The sequence below is a fragment of the Struthio camelus genome, chromosome 2 (assembly GCF_040807025.1).
Source record: "Struthio camelus isolate bStrCam1 chromosome 2, bStrCam1.hap1, whole genome shotgun sequence".
Lineage (NCBI taxonomy): Eukaryota > Metazoa > Chordata > Aves > Struthioniformes > Struthionidae > Struthio > Struthio camelus.
Window position 1 is genome coordinate 536,073 of NC_090943.1, and position 15,459 is coordinate 551,531.

At 71.6% G+C, this 15,459-nt stretch overlaps 1 protein-coding gene across 1 annotated transcript; it reads right to left on the reverse strand.

The window, feature by feature from the left end:
• Window positions 1-1,269: 1,269 nt before the first annotated feature.
• On the reverse strand, window positions 1,270-14,810 carry NOS3 (nitric oxide synthase 3). Its single transcript, XM_068933880.1, has 26 exons — window positions 14,655-14,810; window positions 12,290-12,392; window positions 12,024-12,172; window positions 11,647-11,809; window positions 11,416-11,507; window positions 11,081-11,222; window positions 10,811-10,950; window positions 10,417-10,591; window positions 9,990-10,091; window positions 9,578-9,772; window positions 9,438-9,511; window positions 9,180-9,324; window positions 8,977-9,081; window positions 8,765-8,832; window positions 8,547-8,663; window positions 7,610-7,784; window positions 7,400-7,532; window positions 5,994-6,072; window positions 5,568-5,755; window positions 5,289-5,470; window positions 4,243-4,453; window positions 3,966-4,053; window positions 3,006-3,127; window positions 2,406-2,554; window positions 1,583-1,777; window positions 1,270-1,510 (listed from the first exon to the last, which is right to left on the reverse strand). Exons 1-26 carry the CDS (start codon window positions 14,765-14,767, stop codon window positions 1,388-1,390), a joined length of 3,528 nt encoding a protein of 1,175 aa, XP_068789981.1. The 5' UTR covers window positions 14,768-14,810; the 3' UTR covers window positions 1,270-1,387.
• Between the last annotated feature and the right edge of the window lie 649 nt (window positions 14,811-15,459).

Consider the following 15,459-nt stretch of genomic DNA (forward strand, 5'->3'; position numbering starts at 1 on the left):
GCGGCGTGGGGTGATGCCGCGGGCAGCGGTGCAGCGGCGCGGGTGACGCCGGGGCGGCGCGGGGCGATGCCCACCGCGGGGCAGGGGCGATGCTGCGGGCAGTAGCACAGCGGCATGGGTGATGCCGGGGTGGCGTGGGGCAATGCCGTGGGCAGCGGTGCAGCGGTGCAGAGGTGCGGGTGATGCCGGGGCGGCGTGGGGCGATGCCCACCGTGGGGCAGGGGCGATGCCACGGGCAGCGGCACGGGTGATGCCGGGGTGGCGTGGGGTGATGCCCACCGCAGGGCAGGGGCGATGCCGCAGGCAGCGGTGCGGGTGACGCCAGGGCGGCACAGGGCGATGCCCACCGCGGGGCAGGGGCAATGCCACGGGCAGCGGTGCGGGTGATGCTGGGGTGGCGTGGGGTGATGCCGCGGGCAGCGGTGCAGCAGTGCGGGTGACGCTGGGGTGGCACGGGGCGATGCCCACCGCGGGGCAGGGGCGATGCCGCAGGCAGCGGTGCAGCAGTGCAGCGGTGCAGCGGTGCGGGTGACGCCAGGGCGGCGCGGGGCGATGCCGCGGGCAGCGGTGCAGCGGCGCGGGTGACGCCGGGGCGGCGCGGGGCGATGCCCACCGCGGGGCAGGGGCGATGCTGCGGGCAGCGGCGCGGGTGACGCTGGGGCGGCGCGGGGCGATGCCCACCGCGGGGCAGGGGCGATGCTGCGGGCAGCGGCGCGGGTGACGCTGGGGCGGCGCGGGGCGATGCCCACCGCGGGGCAGGGGCGATGCTGCGGGCAGCGGCGCGGGTGACGCTGGGGCGGCGCGGGGCGATGCCCACCGCGGGGCAGGGGCGATGCTGCGGGCAGCGGCGCGGGTGACGCTGGGGCGGCGCGGGGCGATGCCCACCGCGGGGCAGGGGCGATGCTGCGGGCAGCGGCGCGGGTGACGCTGGGGCGGCGCGGGGCGATGCCCACCGCGGGGCAGGGGCGATGCTGCGGGCAGTAGCACAGCGGCATGGGTGATGCTGGGGTGGCGTGGGGCAATGCCGTGGGCAGCGGTGCAGCGGTGCGGAGGTGCGGGTGATGCCGGGGCGGCGTGGGGCGATGCCCACCGCGGGGCAGGGGCAATGCCACGGGCAGCGGTGCGGGTGATGCTGGGGTGGCGTGGGGTGATGCCCACCGCGGGGCAGGGGCGATGCCGCAGGCAGCGGTGCAGCGGTGCGGGTGACGCCAGGGTGGCGCGGGGCGATGCCCACCAGTGGCGTGAGACGGGAGGCCGGGGGTTATCAAAACTAAACCTTTACTGGGGGCGGCGGGAGCTGCCTGCAGCGGGGCCGGGGAGCAGCAGCGCGGGGCGGAGGGGCCCCCTCCCGCCCCAGGGCGCCGGGGCCGGGTTGGCCCCCGCGGCCTCAGGGGCCCGGGCCCAGCTGCCGGCGCTCCTGCATGGAGAAGGACTGGCTGCGGATGCGGAAGGCCACCTCCTGCGTCCGGAAGGTGAGGCCGAAGATGTCCTCGTGGTACCGGTTCTTGTCCTGGGCAGAGAGGCGTCAGCGGGATGGGCCCTGCGCGCCCCCCCCGGGCCCCCGGCCCCGCTGCCCCCTTACCCGCAGCTCGCTGATGAAGTCCCCCGCCTCCCCCAGCGTCATGTCGGCCTGCTGCACCAGGATGTGCTGCACCGTCTGCAGCACGCCGGTGGCCATGGTGACGTCCCCGCACACGTACATGTGTCCCGCGCACTGGCACAGCACCCGGTGCACCTCCGCCGCCAGCTGCGTCCGCAGCACGTCCTGCACGTAGGTCTGCGGAGGGCGGCTGGGCGTCGCGGGCGGCCACGCTGCACGGGCCCCGTCCCCAGCCTCGTCCCCGTCCTCTCCCCAGCTCTGTCCCTGTCCCCATCTCCACCCTGTCCCCTTGCCATGTCCCCATCCCCATCCTCCTCTCTACTCTTGTGCCCATCCTTGTCTGTGGTCCAGTCCCCGTCCTATCCCTGTCCTCTCCTCCTCTCTTTCCCCATACCAGCCTCTGGCCTTGTCTGTGTGCCCATCTATCCCCATCCCTGTCCCCATCCTGTCCCCATCCCTGTCCTCATCACATCCTGTCCCCATCCTGTCCCCATCCCTGTCCTCATCCCACCCTGTGCCCATCCCTATCCCCATCCTGTCCCCATCCCTGTCCTCATCCCACTCTGTCCCCATCCCTGTCGCCTTGCCATGTCCCCATCCTGTCCCCATCCCTGTCTTCATCCCATCCTATGCCCATCCCTATCCCCATCCTAGTCCCCATCTCTATCCCCATCCTGTACCATCCCTGTTCTCATCCCATCCCACCCTGTCCCCACCCCTATCCCCACCCTGTCCCCATCCCATCCCGTCCCGCCCCCATCCCTGTGCCCGTCCCCACCCCGTCCCACCGCGGGGGCGGTCGCACCTTGGGGGTGTCCGGCTCGCGGGAGAAGGCGGTGAGCACCTGGCTGAGGGCCCCGCGCTCCTGCGCCTCCTCCATCTCCTGCCGGTAGATGTGGTCCAGCGCGGACGAGCGGCACCCGAACACCAGCACCATGCTGCCCAGGGGGCCGCCTGTGGGCAGGGGTCAGCCAGTGGTGCCGCGTGTGCCCCCTCGCCTCCCTGTGTCCCTGCGCCCCATATTCCTGTGCCCCCTGTCCCCCTGCATCCCCACATCCCAAGTCCCTGTGTCCCATGTCCCCACGTCCCTCTGTGTCCTCATGTCCCCTTCCTCCTGCATCCCTGTGTCCTATGTCCCCACATCTCATATCCCCCTGTCCCCATACCTGCGTGTCTCTTGAGTCCCACACCCCTGTGCCCCCTTGTCCCCCTGCATCCCACATCCCCGTGCTCCCCATCCTCCTGCATCCCACGTCCCCGTGCTCCCGCATCTCCCTGCATCCCGCATCCCTGTGCCCCCATGTCCCCCTGCATCCCATGTCCCCGTGCCCCCCCGTCCCCCTGTGCCTGTTGCACCCCCCCAAATCCACGTGTCCCCCCGTGCCCCGGTGCCCTCAAGCGGCACCTCCGCTGTCGAGGTGGTGCAGACGCTGCTGCCAGAAGCTGCGGAAGGGGGCGACGCCGGTGCCGGGGCCGACCAGGATGCAGGGCGTCTCGGGGGCGGGTGGCAGCCGGAACGAGGGGGCCCTGGGCAGCGACCGTCACCGGGGCCTCGTGGCGGTGGCAGTGCCGGGCACCGCGCCGGGGGGGGGGGTATGGGGCACGGGGGGGGAGATGTAGTGGGGGAGATGGGGCACGGGGGGAGATGTAGTGGGGGGATGGGGTATGGGGGGGAGATGCAATGAGGGGGATGGGGTACGGGGGGAGATGTAGTGGGGGGGCTATGGGGCACCGAGGCATGCTGGGAAATGTAGTTCAGGGAAGGGTGAGGAAATAGGTCCCGACCTAGGTGCGCTGGGAAATGTAGGCGGGGGAAGATGGGGAGCAAACGCATGCTGGGAGATGCAGTCCTGAGGGCGGGGCAGGGTGCAGGTGCATGCTGGGAGATGCAGTCCTGGGTGCAGGTGCATGCTGGGAGATGCAGTCCTGGGGGCAGGTGCATGCTGGGAGATGCAATCCTCGGGGCGGGGCAGGGTGCAGGTGCATGTTGGGAGATGCAGTCCTGGGGGCGGGGCAGGGTGCAGGTGCATGCTGGGAGGTGCAGTCCTGGGGGCGGGGCAGGGTGCAGGTGCATGTTGGGAGATGCAGTCCTGGGGGCGGGGCAGGGTGCAGGTGCATGCTGGGAGGTGCAGTCCTGGGGGCGGGGCAGGGTGCAGGTGCATGTTGGGAGATGCAGTCCTGGGGGCGGGGCAGGGTGCAGGTGCATGCTGGGAGGTGCAGTCCTGGGGGCGGGGCAGGGTGCAGGTGCATGCTGGGAGGTGCAGTCCTGGGCGCGAGGCTCTCCTGCAGCAGCACGTGCTGGGAAGGATGTGCACCGCAGGGGCGCTGGGGAGCGCAGTGCGGGACGGCAGGCGCCCCTCCTTACCCCCGGATGAAGGCTGGCACCATGTCCCCGGGCTGCAGCCGGGCCAGCCAGGTGGAGCAGACGCCGTAGTGCAGGGGGCCCTGGCCATCTGTGGGGACGAGAGCGGGCATGGAGGGCCGGTGCCTGCGCCCCCCTAGGCAGCACTCGAGGAGAGGGACCGTGATGGGGGCGGGGAGCGCCCACGCAGCACGGGGTGCGCAGGGCAGGGGCGCTGGGGACCCGCAGCGCCGGTCCCTGGTCCCGCTCCCCGGCCGGCGCGCCGCAGGCCCCAGCTCACTCTCGCTGTGGTAGGTGACGACGGCCACGGTGAGGTGGATCTCGCCGGGGCTGCGCCCGGGCGCGGAGCTGATGGAGTAGTAGCGCGGCTGCAGCAGGGGCAGCTGGGTGAGCAGCAGGGAGGCCGGCAGCCCCACCGAGGGGAACTCCTCCAGCACCTCCAGCAGAGTGGGGCACCGAAACCACTTCCAATCCTCATAGAGCCGGGCGTCCTGCAAGTCAGGGAACTGGGATGTGATCACAGAGCACAGCGCTGCTGCCAGCAGTGCCCCAGCACCCAGCATCTCAGCCGGGCAGCGACCCGGCACCCAATGTCCCATCTGGCCAGGGACCCAGCATCCCAGCCAGGCAGGGACTCAGCACCCAGCATGCCAGCTGGGGAGGGACACAGCACCCTGCACCCCATCTGGGCAGGGACCCAGCACCCAGCATCCCAGCCAGGCAGGGACACAGCACCCAGCATGCTAGCCATGCAGGGACCCAGCACCCAGTGTCCCACCTGGGCAGGGACCCAGCACATAGCATGCCAGCCATGCAGGGACCCAGCACCCAGCATCCTAGCTGGGCAGGGACCAAGCACCCAGCATCCCATCTGGGCAGGGACCCAGCACCCAGCATCCCAGCCAGGCAGGGACACAGCACCCTGCATGCTAGCCATGCAGGGACCCAGCACCCAGTATCCCATCTGGGCAGGGACACAGCACCTAGCATGCCAGCCATGCAGGGACCCGGCACCCAGCATCCCATCTGGGCAAGGACACAGCACCCAGCATCCCATCTGGGCAGGGACTCGGCACCCAGCATCCCATCTGGGCAAGGACACAGCACCCTGCATCCCAGCCATTCAGGGACTCAGCACCCAGTATCCCATCTGGGCAGGGACCCAGCACCCAGCATCCTAGCAGGGCAGAAACCCCACCGTGCAGCATTCCAGTGCAGCAGCAAACCAGCACCCTGCATCCCATCTGGACAAAGATGCAGCACCCTGCATCCCATCCTGGCAGAGAAGCAGCACCCAGCATCCCAGCTGCTGCACCCCGGCCTCACCTGGCTGAGCTGCTGCAGCCGCTCGCGGTCGGCCGCCTCCTGTGCCAGCGTGGCCAGGAGCTGCAGCAACTGGGGGCTCGGCGGGGCCGTGATGTCCAGGAAGAAGGTGAGCGCCTGGCGCAGGGTACAGGGCGGCAGGCGGCTCTGCGGCACCCAGCTCGCCTTGTGGCCCGGGAACTTGCCTGCGGGCAGAGTGTGGCTCAGACGTCGGGCATCACCCCTTCCCAGGCCGCCTGGGCATAACTGCTGGCGAGGGGTCCCGCTGCGGGGCAGCCCTACCACTGGAGTCCTTCTCCAGGCTCTCCACCAGCACGGGCTCGTCGGCGGGCGGCGGGTCCTCCACGCGCTCCAGGAGCTGCTGCACCAGCTCGGGGCGGTTGGCGGGGAAGATGCCCACGTGGTCGCCGGGCAGGTACTGCAGTTCGGGCTGGCCCGCGGCGTCGAGGCGCACCAGCACGGTGGAGCGGCTGTGCGGGCAGGGGTCAGCGTGCAGCCCGCGGCACCTGGGCAGCCCCAGCTCCGCTCCGCTCCGCTCAGCTCAGCGGCAGCCCCCGCACCCAGGCTGCCCTGGCTCGGCTCGGCTCAGCGGGAGCCCCCGCACCCAGACTGCCCCGGCTCAGCACGGCTCGGCTCGGCTTGGCTTGGCTCGGCTCAGCTCAGCTCGGCTCAGCTTGGCTCGGTGGGAGCCCCCGCGCCCCGGCTCACCTGGACGCCTCGCTCTGCAGGTTGTGCACGGAGAGCGCCGCGCACGGGAACACCTTGCGCTTGTGCACATGGGCCAGTCCTGCATGGGGAGCAGCGTCAGCGGGCTGGGCTGGGGGTCCCAGGGGGGTGTCGTGGGGGCTGCGATAGGGTCCCGGGGGTGTCGGGGGCTGGGACAGATGTCCTGGGGGGGGTTGTCAGCAGGGCTGGAGTGGGGCTGGGATGGGGTCCCAGGAGTGATGTCAAGGGGACTGGGATAGGGTCCCGGTGGGTGTCAGGGAGGCTGGGATGAAGCTGGGATGGGGGTCCTGGGGGCAATATGAGGGGGGCTGGGATGGGGCTGGGATGGGGATGTCAGGGAGTGTCAGGGGGGTTGGGATGGTGTCCCAGGGGATGTTGAGGGGCTGGGATGGGGTTCCAGGAGGTGTCAGAAGGACTGGTATAGGGCTGGGATGGGGGTCTCAGGGAGTGTCAGCAGGGCTGGGATAGGGCTGGGCTGGGGGTCCTGGGGGTTGTCAGGGGGGCTCGGCTGGGGCTGGGCTGGGGGTCCTGGGGGTTGTCGGGGGGCTGGGATGAGCCTGGGCTGGGGCTGGGCTGGGGGTCCTGGGGGTTGTCAGGGGGGTTGGGCTGGGGCTGGGCTGGGGGTCCTGGGGGTTGTCAGGGGGGCTGGGCTGGGGCTGGGCTGGGGGTCCTGAGGGTTGTCAGGGGGGCTGGGCTGGGGCTGGGCTGGGGGTCCTGAGGGTTGTCAGGGGGGCTGGGCTGGGGCTGGGCTGGGGGTCCTGAGGGTTGTCAGGGGGGCTGGGCTGGGGCTGGGCTGGGGGTCCTGGGGGTTGTCAGGGGGGCTGGGCTGGGGCTGAGCTGGGGGTCCTGAGGGTTGTCAGGGGGGCTGGGATGAGCCTGGGATGGGGCTGGGCTGGGGGTCCTGAGGGTTGTCAGGGGGGCTGGGCTGGGGCTGGGCTGGGGGTCCTGGGGGTTGTCAGGGGGGCTGGGCTGGGGCTGGGCTGGGGGTCCTGAGGGTTGTCAGGGGGGCTGGGATGAGCCTGGGCTGGGGCTGGGCTGGGGGTCTGGAGAGGGTGTCAGTGGGGCTGGGCTGGGGCTGGGCTGGGGGTCCTGGGGGTGATGTCAGCGGGGCTGGGACAGGGGTTCTGGGGACTGTCAGGGGGGCTGGTATGGGGTTGGTATGGGGGTCTCAGCTGACAAGGGGGTTGGGACAGGGTCCCGGGGGGCGTCAGGGGGGCTGGGACGAGGCTGGGATAGGGGTCCCGGTGGGTGTCAGGGGCTGGGATGGGGTTCCGGGAGGTGTCAGCAAGGCTGCGACGGGGTCGATATGGGGGTCTCAGGTGTCAGAGGCTGGGACAGGGTCCCGGGGGGCATCAGGGAACCCGGGGGCTGGCTCAGCGCTGCGGTACCCGCGAGGGTCTCGCTGGCCTCCGCCTGCACCACCAGCCGGTGCTTCTGGCGCTTCCAGCCCTGCGGGGTGGCGAAGATCTCCTCCGCCGCCGCCTCCGCGTCGTCCCCCACGCAGAAGGTCTCGCAGGCGGCCTAGGGCAGCAGAGGGGGCCGTGGGCGGGCTCGTCCCCTCGGTCCGCCACCCGCGGCCGCACCGGGGCCCCGCTCACCTGGAAGACCAGCTTGGCCCAGGTGCGGAAGGAGTCCTCCTGCGCGCAGAGCTCGTCCCCCTCACCCATGGGCAGGATGCGCTCGCCGCCCAGCTCCTCCAGCCGCGTGTCCACCGCGTGGGCGAAGGCGCAGAAGTGGGGGTACGCCCGGGAGCCCAGCCCGAAGACCGAGAACCTGGCGGCGCCGGAGAGGTGCGCTGAGCCGGCCGCCCGGCCCCCCCGGCACCGAAGGGCTGTGGGTTCGCGGGTGCCTGCCCCCCAACTGCGGGAGCGGGGTGCCCAGGGCTGTGGGCTGGGGATGCCCAAGGATGTGGGTCGGGGATTCCCAGGGCTATGGGGCGGAGGCCATCCAGAGTTGCGGATCAGTGTGCCCAGGGCTGCAGGTCTGGGGTGCTGGGGCTGTGGGGGGGGGGGCCCAGGCTGTGGGTCACGGATGCTCTGGGGTTGGGGTACCAGGGGCTGTGGGTCGGGAACACTCTGGGGTCAGGAGATGCCCAGGGCTGTGGGTCGGGGATGCTCTGGTGTTGGAGGATGACCAGGCTGTGGGTCAGGGATGCTCTGGGGTTGGAGAATGCCCAGGGCTGTGGGTCGGGGGTGCTCTGGGGTCAGGGGATGCCCAAGCAGTGGGTTGGGGATGCTCTGGGGTCAGGGGGTGCCCAGGGCTGTGGGTCGGGGATGCTCTGGGGTTGGGGGATGCCCAGGGCTGTGGGTCGGGGATGCTCTGGGGTTGGGGGATGCCCAGGGCTGTGGGTCGGGGGTGCTCTGGGGTTGGGGGATGCCCAGGGCTGTGGGTCGGGGGTGCTCTGGGGTTGGGGTGTAAGAGCAGCAGGTTGCAGCAGCTGCCACACTGGCAGCTGGGGGTTGGGGGTGCCGTGGGCAGCCCCCAGCTGCCGTGGGGCAGACAGCGCCGGGGGGGGGTCCCAGGCACCGTGCCCACCGCAGCGCCCCCAGCGTGCCCGCGCTGTCCGTGTTGCTCAGCTGCCGCCGCTTCTTCTTCCAGGAGGCCACGAGCTGGTCCGACTGCGAGACGCTGTTGAACCGCAGCTTGTAGCTCCTGGGAGAGGGAGGCGAGAGGTGTGAGGGCGGCGCGGGGCCCGTGGCCGTGCCCAGCCGGGGCGGGCGGCCGGCGGCTCCCCGCCGCCCCGGAGCACTCACTTGGGCGGCTCGGCCTGCGCGGCGCCGGCGTAGGGCGAGGACATCTCCATCAGCGCCTTGGAGAAGCTCTGCGGGGGGGGGCAGCGCGTCAGGGCGGCCGCGGCGCCTGCCTGCACTGCCGGGGCCGCCGGGATGCGGCACCGCCGCCGTGCGCCCGCGGGAGCGGGCAGAGCCACGGGGGCCGAGGGGCAGGCACCCCGCCGGCCCCTCACCTCGCCGCACTCCGGCGGGTCCCCGTTGCCGAAGGTGCTGGTCACCACCAGCACGAGGGTCTCGTGCTCCAGGGAGACGACGTCGTACTCGTCCATGCAGAGCACCTGCGCGACACGGCGGTGTGGGACCGGGCTGCTCCGCCTGCCCTGCCCCAGCCCCCGGGGGGGTTTGGGTCGGGCGAGCGGCCCCCCTGGCTGCCCACCTTGGGGTCGAAGGCGCGGCGGAAGAGCTGGCAGAGGCTCCAGGCGTAGGTGCGGGACTTGCCCGTCTCGGTGGCGTAGAGGATGGTGGCCTTCACGCGCCGGGCCATCATGTGTCCCATCAGCTTGGCCGAGATCTTCACGGCGCTGGGGAGCCGAGCGTCTCAGTGCCCGTCTGCCCGGCAGTCCGGGGGCCGGCCGGGACCGTCCCCGAGGGCAGCTGGGACACCGGCTCCCGCCCCAGTGAGATGGGCACCTACTTCGCCACCTCCTTGAAGGTTTTCCTCCTGGTGACGGTGGTGCCCTTGGAGACGTAGACCTTCCAGGCGTCGGGCTGCAAGGCAGGGGGCCGGTCAGGCGGTGCCGGGCGCCGGGGCCGGGGCCGGGGCGCGGGGCACACCTGGTAGCGGAAGGTGGGGCAGAGCTGGTAGTTGACCATCTCCTGGTGGAAGACGGGGGTGAGGCTGCCCGAGATGGGGGGCACGATCCAGACCCAGTCGGCCGGGCACCCGCCCCGCGTCCGCATCTCGTTCTCCATGTGCTTCACGAAGGACTCGGTGGCAGCGTGGTGGTCCACGATCGTCACTTTGGCAACCTGCCGGCACGCCGGGGCTCGGAGCCGGGCAACGGCCTGTCCCGCACCCTGCCCTGGGGGCAGGCTGGCACATGGCCGAGCACGCAGCCCCAAGGGGCGTGCCCGGGCCAGGAGCTCCCCGGCTGCGACCCCACGGTGTCACCCCCGGGCTGCCACCCCAGGTGCCACCCCAGCAGGAGGTCCCTGCCCTGGGGTGTCCCCGGCCGTGCCAGCCCACCTGGTAGCTGTGCAGCACGGCGATGTTGATCTCCACGGCGGCCTTGTCCTTCCAGAGGGAGGAGGTCTTGCGCGTGTCCAGCCCCATGCGCAGGGCCACCTCCTGCAGGAGGGCAGGCTCAGCTTGACCAACCCTGGCCCTGCTCCCACCCCGAGAGCAACGCTGGGGACCGGGAGGGCGCGCGTGGGCCGGGCGGCACCGTCCCCGCCGCGGAGCATCGAAGGGCCAGGCGCGGGCTGGCGTCGCCCAGCCGGCGGGAGAGCAGCCGGGCGGACGGTCGCGGTGGGGACGCGGGGCCGTGCCGGGGCCGGCCAGTCCCCGTGCCGGAGCTTCGCCAGCGCCGTCCATCACCTCCCGGCTGAGCCGCTTCCCGGCGCAGCCCCACAAACTCCTCCTGGGCGAGCCGTCGCAGTGGGGCCGCGCTCACCTGGAGCAGGTTGTAGCGCTGGCTGTCGCACAGGTTCCTCGTGCCGATCTCGCTGCTCATGTACCAGCCGTTGAAGGGGGCCGCCGGGAACTCCAGCCCGCCGATCTCCAGCAGCATGTTGGAGACGGCTGGCAGCGCGTACCAGCGCAGCCCCAGCTCGCCGAACCACTCCAGCCTGCGGGGACGAGCGCTCCAGCCCGCGGCCTCCCCCTGCCCCAGGCCCCCCAAGGTGCATCGCGCCCCCCTGTGCATGCCCCAGCCGCCAGCCCCGTCCCGTTGCACCGGGGAGCTGCACCCGGGACGAGCCTCTCCCACCTCGTCTCGGGGCCAGGCCCTACCGCGGGGGCCGGGGTGCAGCCCGACGCCAGGACCCGAACCGGGGGGCCCTACTCACGTGGGGTGCTGGAGGGGCACCTCCAGGACCAGCTCCGGCGGCAGGGGAAAGAGCTCGGGGGCCTCGTCGGGCACCTGCAGCAGCAGGGGCAGCACGTCGAAGCGGCCGTTGCCCGGGGTCCAGCCGTGCTGGATGCAGAGCTGGGGGCGAGACAGCGTCAGGGCAGGGCACGGCGACGGGGACGGGCAGGGGGCAGCTGCCCCCGGGGCCGGGATGAAGCGCCCCGGTGCCGCCTCGAGGCACCCCAGGGCTCCCGGCCGGGCTGCCCACCTCGGTGATGTCCACGTTGGCCGGGTCCCCCACCACGGAGCCGTCGGGCTGGCGGTACCCGGCGTAGCGGATCAGCTGCGTGTTCCAGATGCGGAAGTCGCCCCGGCCCGGCACCCGCTGCGGGAAGATGGTGATAGCCGACCTGGGAGAGCACGCCAGGGAGGACGTCACACGCGGGCGGGCTGCTGCCCGCGGAGGGACACGAGGACGCTGCTCGGCCGCCCCGGGTCTCGCTGACGCCCGGAGGCGGCCACGGCGTGCCTCCAGACCCTGCTCTCGTGGCATGTCCTGCCCAGGACACCGGCGGGGACACGTCCCCGGGGCACGGCTCTCACCGTATGTTGCCGCGGTTGGTGGCGTACTGGATGTGGGTGCAGAGGAAGCTGAACATCTCCCCGACGCTGGCGCAGTCCCGGGCGTCGAACACCTGCCAGACGGCGGTCAGCGCCCCACGGGCCCCTCTGCGGCACCGCGGCCGCTGCTCGGCTCTGGTCCGCCTCGCCTGCAGCCGGGGGGCTTCGGGGCCACCCCATGCACCACCCTGTCCCCGATTGCAGCCCCCCCACCTGCAGCTTGTTCCACTGGATGCGGCCCACGCAGCGGGCGGCGTTGCGCCAGGCTTGCTTGGCCCCGAAGATCAGCTCCGGCTCCAGGAGCTGGTAGGTGCCGGTGGCCTCGATGGCAGCCTCCACGTCCCGCAGCCGCTGCGCGTGCGCCGGCGAGTTGTCCCTGCGGGCGCCCTGCGCCTCAGCGCCGCTGGCCGGGCCGGGGGTGGCCCCATGCCAGCTGGCCCCAGCCCCAGCAGCGGGGCTGCGGCAGCCCCGGGCCAGCGCTGGGGTCCCCGGGGCAGCTGGGCCGAGCGGATTTGTGGGGCCCCAGCACACATGGGCTCAGGTTACCCTGGCTCGGGGCAAAGGGAGACGAGGGGGAGCCCGGCACTCACCGCCGGATGGACACGTAGTACTGGGTGATGAATTCCCGGGCCAGGACCAGGAGCTCCTCAGGGGGCCGGGACCCCTCAGCGGCGTGGGAAATGAGCTGCTTGGGGAACATGATGGAGCCGAGGCACCGCTTCGCCGTGCAGGGCAGGTCCTGGAGCAGACGGGCCGGGGGAATCGCACCCAGCGTGCCCAGCCAGGGCCCCCGTCCCCAGCCCAGACCCACGGCCGTCATTGCTCAGCCCTGCCGGGCCCCCTGCCCCAGTCCCACCTGCGCGGCCTGGGCGCAGAGCGTGTCGTAGACGATGCTCCCCGTCTCCCAGTTCTTGAGCCGGGCATATCTTGTGGGCTCTGCGGGACGGATGGGTGCCGAGCTGCGGAGACACAGGCGCTGAGTCCTGCCAGCTGGCGCTAGCTCCTGCCCTGCCCGAGGCCTCATGCAGCACCCAGGGCGTTCCCTGTAGCGGGGCACAGGCTGGGCATCCCAGGGGGACCCCAATGAGTGCTCGCTCCAGCGGCTCCGACAGGGATGCAGATGCCTTCCTGCTGCCGGGGTGCTGGGACGGGAGCCAGGGGCATTAGTGCAGACTGGGGACCAGGAGGGCTGTGCTATGGGGAACGGGGGGCAGAGGGGCTGTGCTGTGGGGAATGGGGTCAGAGGGTCTGTGCTATGGGGAATGAAGGCAGAGGGTCTGTGCTATGGGGAATGGAGGTCAGAGGTGCTCTGTTATGGGGAATGGGGGGTCAGAAGGGCTGTGCTATGGGGAATGGAGGTCAGAGGTGCTGTGCTATGGGGAACAGATGGCAGTGGGGCTGTGCTGTGGGGAATGGGGTCAGAGGTGCTATGCTGGGGGAATGGGGGTCAGAGGGGCTATGCTATGGGGAATGGGGTCAGAGGGGCTGTGCTATGAGAAATGGGGGTCAGAAGGGCTGTGCTATGGGGAATGAGGGCAGAGGGTCTGTGCTATGGGGAATGGGTGGCAGAGTGGCTGTGCTATGGGGAACAGATGGCAGTGGAGCTGTGCTGTGGGGAATGGGGTGGAGAGGGGCTGTGCTATAGGGAATGGGGAGGCAGAGGGTCTGTGCTATGAGGAATGGGGTGGAGAGGGTCTGTGCTACAGGGAATGGGGTGGAGAGGGGCTGTGCTATGGGGAATGGGGAGGCAGAGGGTCTGTGCTATAGGGAATGGGGGGCAGTGGGGCTGTGCTATGGGGAACAGGTGGCAGAGGGTCTGTGCTATGGGAAGTGGGGTGGAGAGGGTCTGTGCTATGGGGATTGGGGTGGAGAGGGGCTGTGCTATGGGGAATGGGGGGACAGAGTGGCTGTGCTATGGGGAATGGGGTGCAGAGGGGCTATGCTATGGGGAATGGGGGGGCAGAGGACCATTCATGGCCCCTGCACTCAGGGTCCTGGAGTCGTGGTCCTGCGCTTCCTCCTCCTCTGCGTGGGTCTGAACGCCCATGGGGCAAGTGAGGCCAGTGCTTTGCCGAGCTTGGGGTTCTCCTCGGCCTCCTGTGTGTGAGTGTATGTGTGCACGCCTGTGTGTGCGTGTGTGTGCGCGCGCGTGCACCTGTGTGTGTGTGCGCGTGTGCATGCACGCGTGTGTGTGTGCACATGTGAGTGTGTGTGCGCGTGTGTGTGTGCCTGTGTGTGCATGAGTGTGTTTGTGAGTGGGTTTGTGTGTGTGTACGCATGTGACTGTTTTTGAGTGGGTGTGTGCAAGTGTGTGTGCAAGTTTGTGTGAGTGTGTGTGTGTGTGAGTTAGTGAGTGTGTGTGCGCGAGTGCGTGTGTGTGTGAACGCAGCCCTGAGTGCACGCCTGCTCTGCGGCCAAAGGGGTCTGCTCCGGCTCCGCTGCGGCTGAGTGTCCCCACACCTTCGTCTCCCAGCCAGGCCTGGCACTTCCTGTCCTGTCCCATCCCATGTCGCCCCATCCCGTCCAGTCCTGTCCCGTGTCACCCCGTCCCGTTCAATCCCGTCCCGTCCTGCCCTGTCCCATGTCGCCCCTCCCATCCCATGTCGCCCCGTCCCGTCCCGTCCCGTGTCGCTCCTCCCACCCCGTATCACCCTGTCCCATCCCATGTGGCCCCGTCCCGTCCCATCCCGTCCCGTCCCATGTCGCCCGGCCCCGTCTCGTCCCTTCCCGACCCATCCCATGTCGCCCCGTCCCGTCCCATCCCGTCCCGTCCCGTCCCATGTCGCCCGGTCCCGTCCCGTCCAGCCCCGTCCCGTGTCGCCCCGTCCCGTCCCTTCCCGACCCATCCCATGTCTCCCCGTCCCGTCCCGTCCCATGTCGCCCGGTCCCATCCCGTCCTGTCCCGTCCCATGTCGCCGGCTCCGTCCCGTCCCGTCCCGTCCCATGTCGCCCGGTCCCGTCCCGTCCCGTCCAGCCCCGTCCCGTGTCGCCCCGTCCCGTCCCTTCCCGACCCATCCCATGTCTCCCCGTCCCGTCCCGTCCCGCAGGCAGGAAGCCGCGGCGGGGCTGCCGGGCGCGCCGTCGTCCGAGACCGGCGGCGCGGCGCCCCGAGGGCTCGGGGACACGCGTGGCGTGGACGGGCCCCGGCTGGGACGCGCCTGCCGGCGGCGGGGGGGGGGGGGGGCCGCCCGGTCCTGGGCGGCGGCGGCGGCGGCTCCTACCTGCCCTTGTCGGGGCCGGCGGCGTCGTCGGGCGCGGCGCTGAGCTGCCGCGAGCAGAGCCCGAGGCCGCAGGCGCGGGAGGCGCCGGGCAGCGCAGCCGGCAGGTTCCCCATCGCGCCGCCTCTGAGCCGGGAACGGCCGCTTCCTCCGGCCGGGGCACAGACGCAAGGGAAACGGTCACCGCCGGGCGACTCCCACGACCTCCGCCTCGCACACAATGGGCGGCGAGCCGCAGGACGCCTGGGCCCCCGCCGGCGGGGTGGGGGTGGGGGGGGGCCGGCCGGCCCCGTCGCGCGTGGGCGCCGCCCTGGCCGCGGCCGCGCACGTGGGGTGGGACTGCGAGGGCGCAGCGGGGTGCGCGCGGCACCGGGGGGCTTTGCAAGAGGAGGGGGACAGCCGCCAGCACCCCCCCCCCGGCCTGGGCCCTGTGCGCCCTTGTCCGTCTGGCGGCACTGGGCCTCGCCGGATGCCGGGGCCTGGCTACACCCCGGGCGTGGGCACGGGGGGGTGGGGGTGGGTCCCACTTTTCCACCAGGGCGGCGGAAAGGAGGCGATGAGTGGCCGTGGGGCTGCAGCCACAGTGCCCTCTGCACTCCCCGCTCCGGCCCTTCCTGCCCCCACCCGGCTGTGGGGTGTGGGGCGCATATCCGGAGCCGAGCACCCGGCTTCCCCGCGGCCCCCCCGGCGCTGGCCCTGCCGCCCTCCTGTGGCTCGGCCCCCACCCAGTTCCTGCCATTGAGACTGCCTGGCTGGTCCCCAGGGCCCCCCCCCCGCCGGGGGTGCGTTGGACATCCCCCTGTCCGGC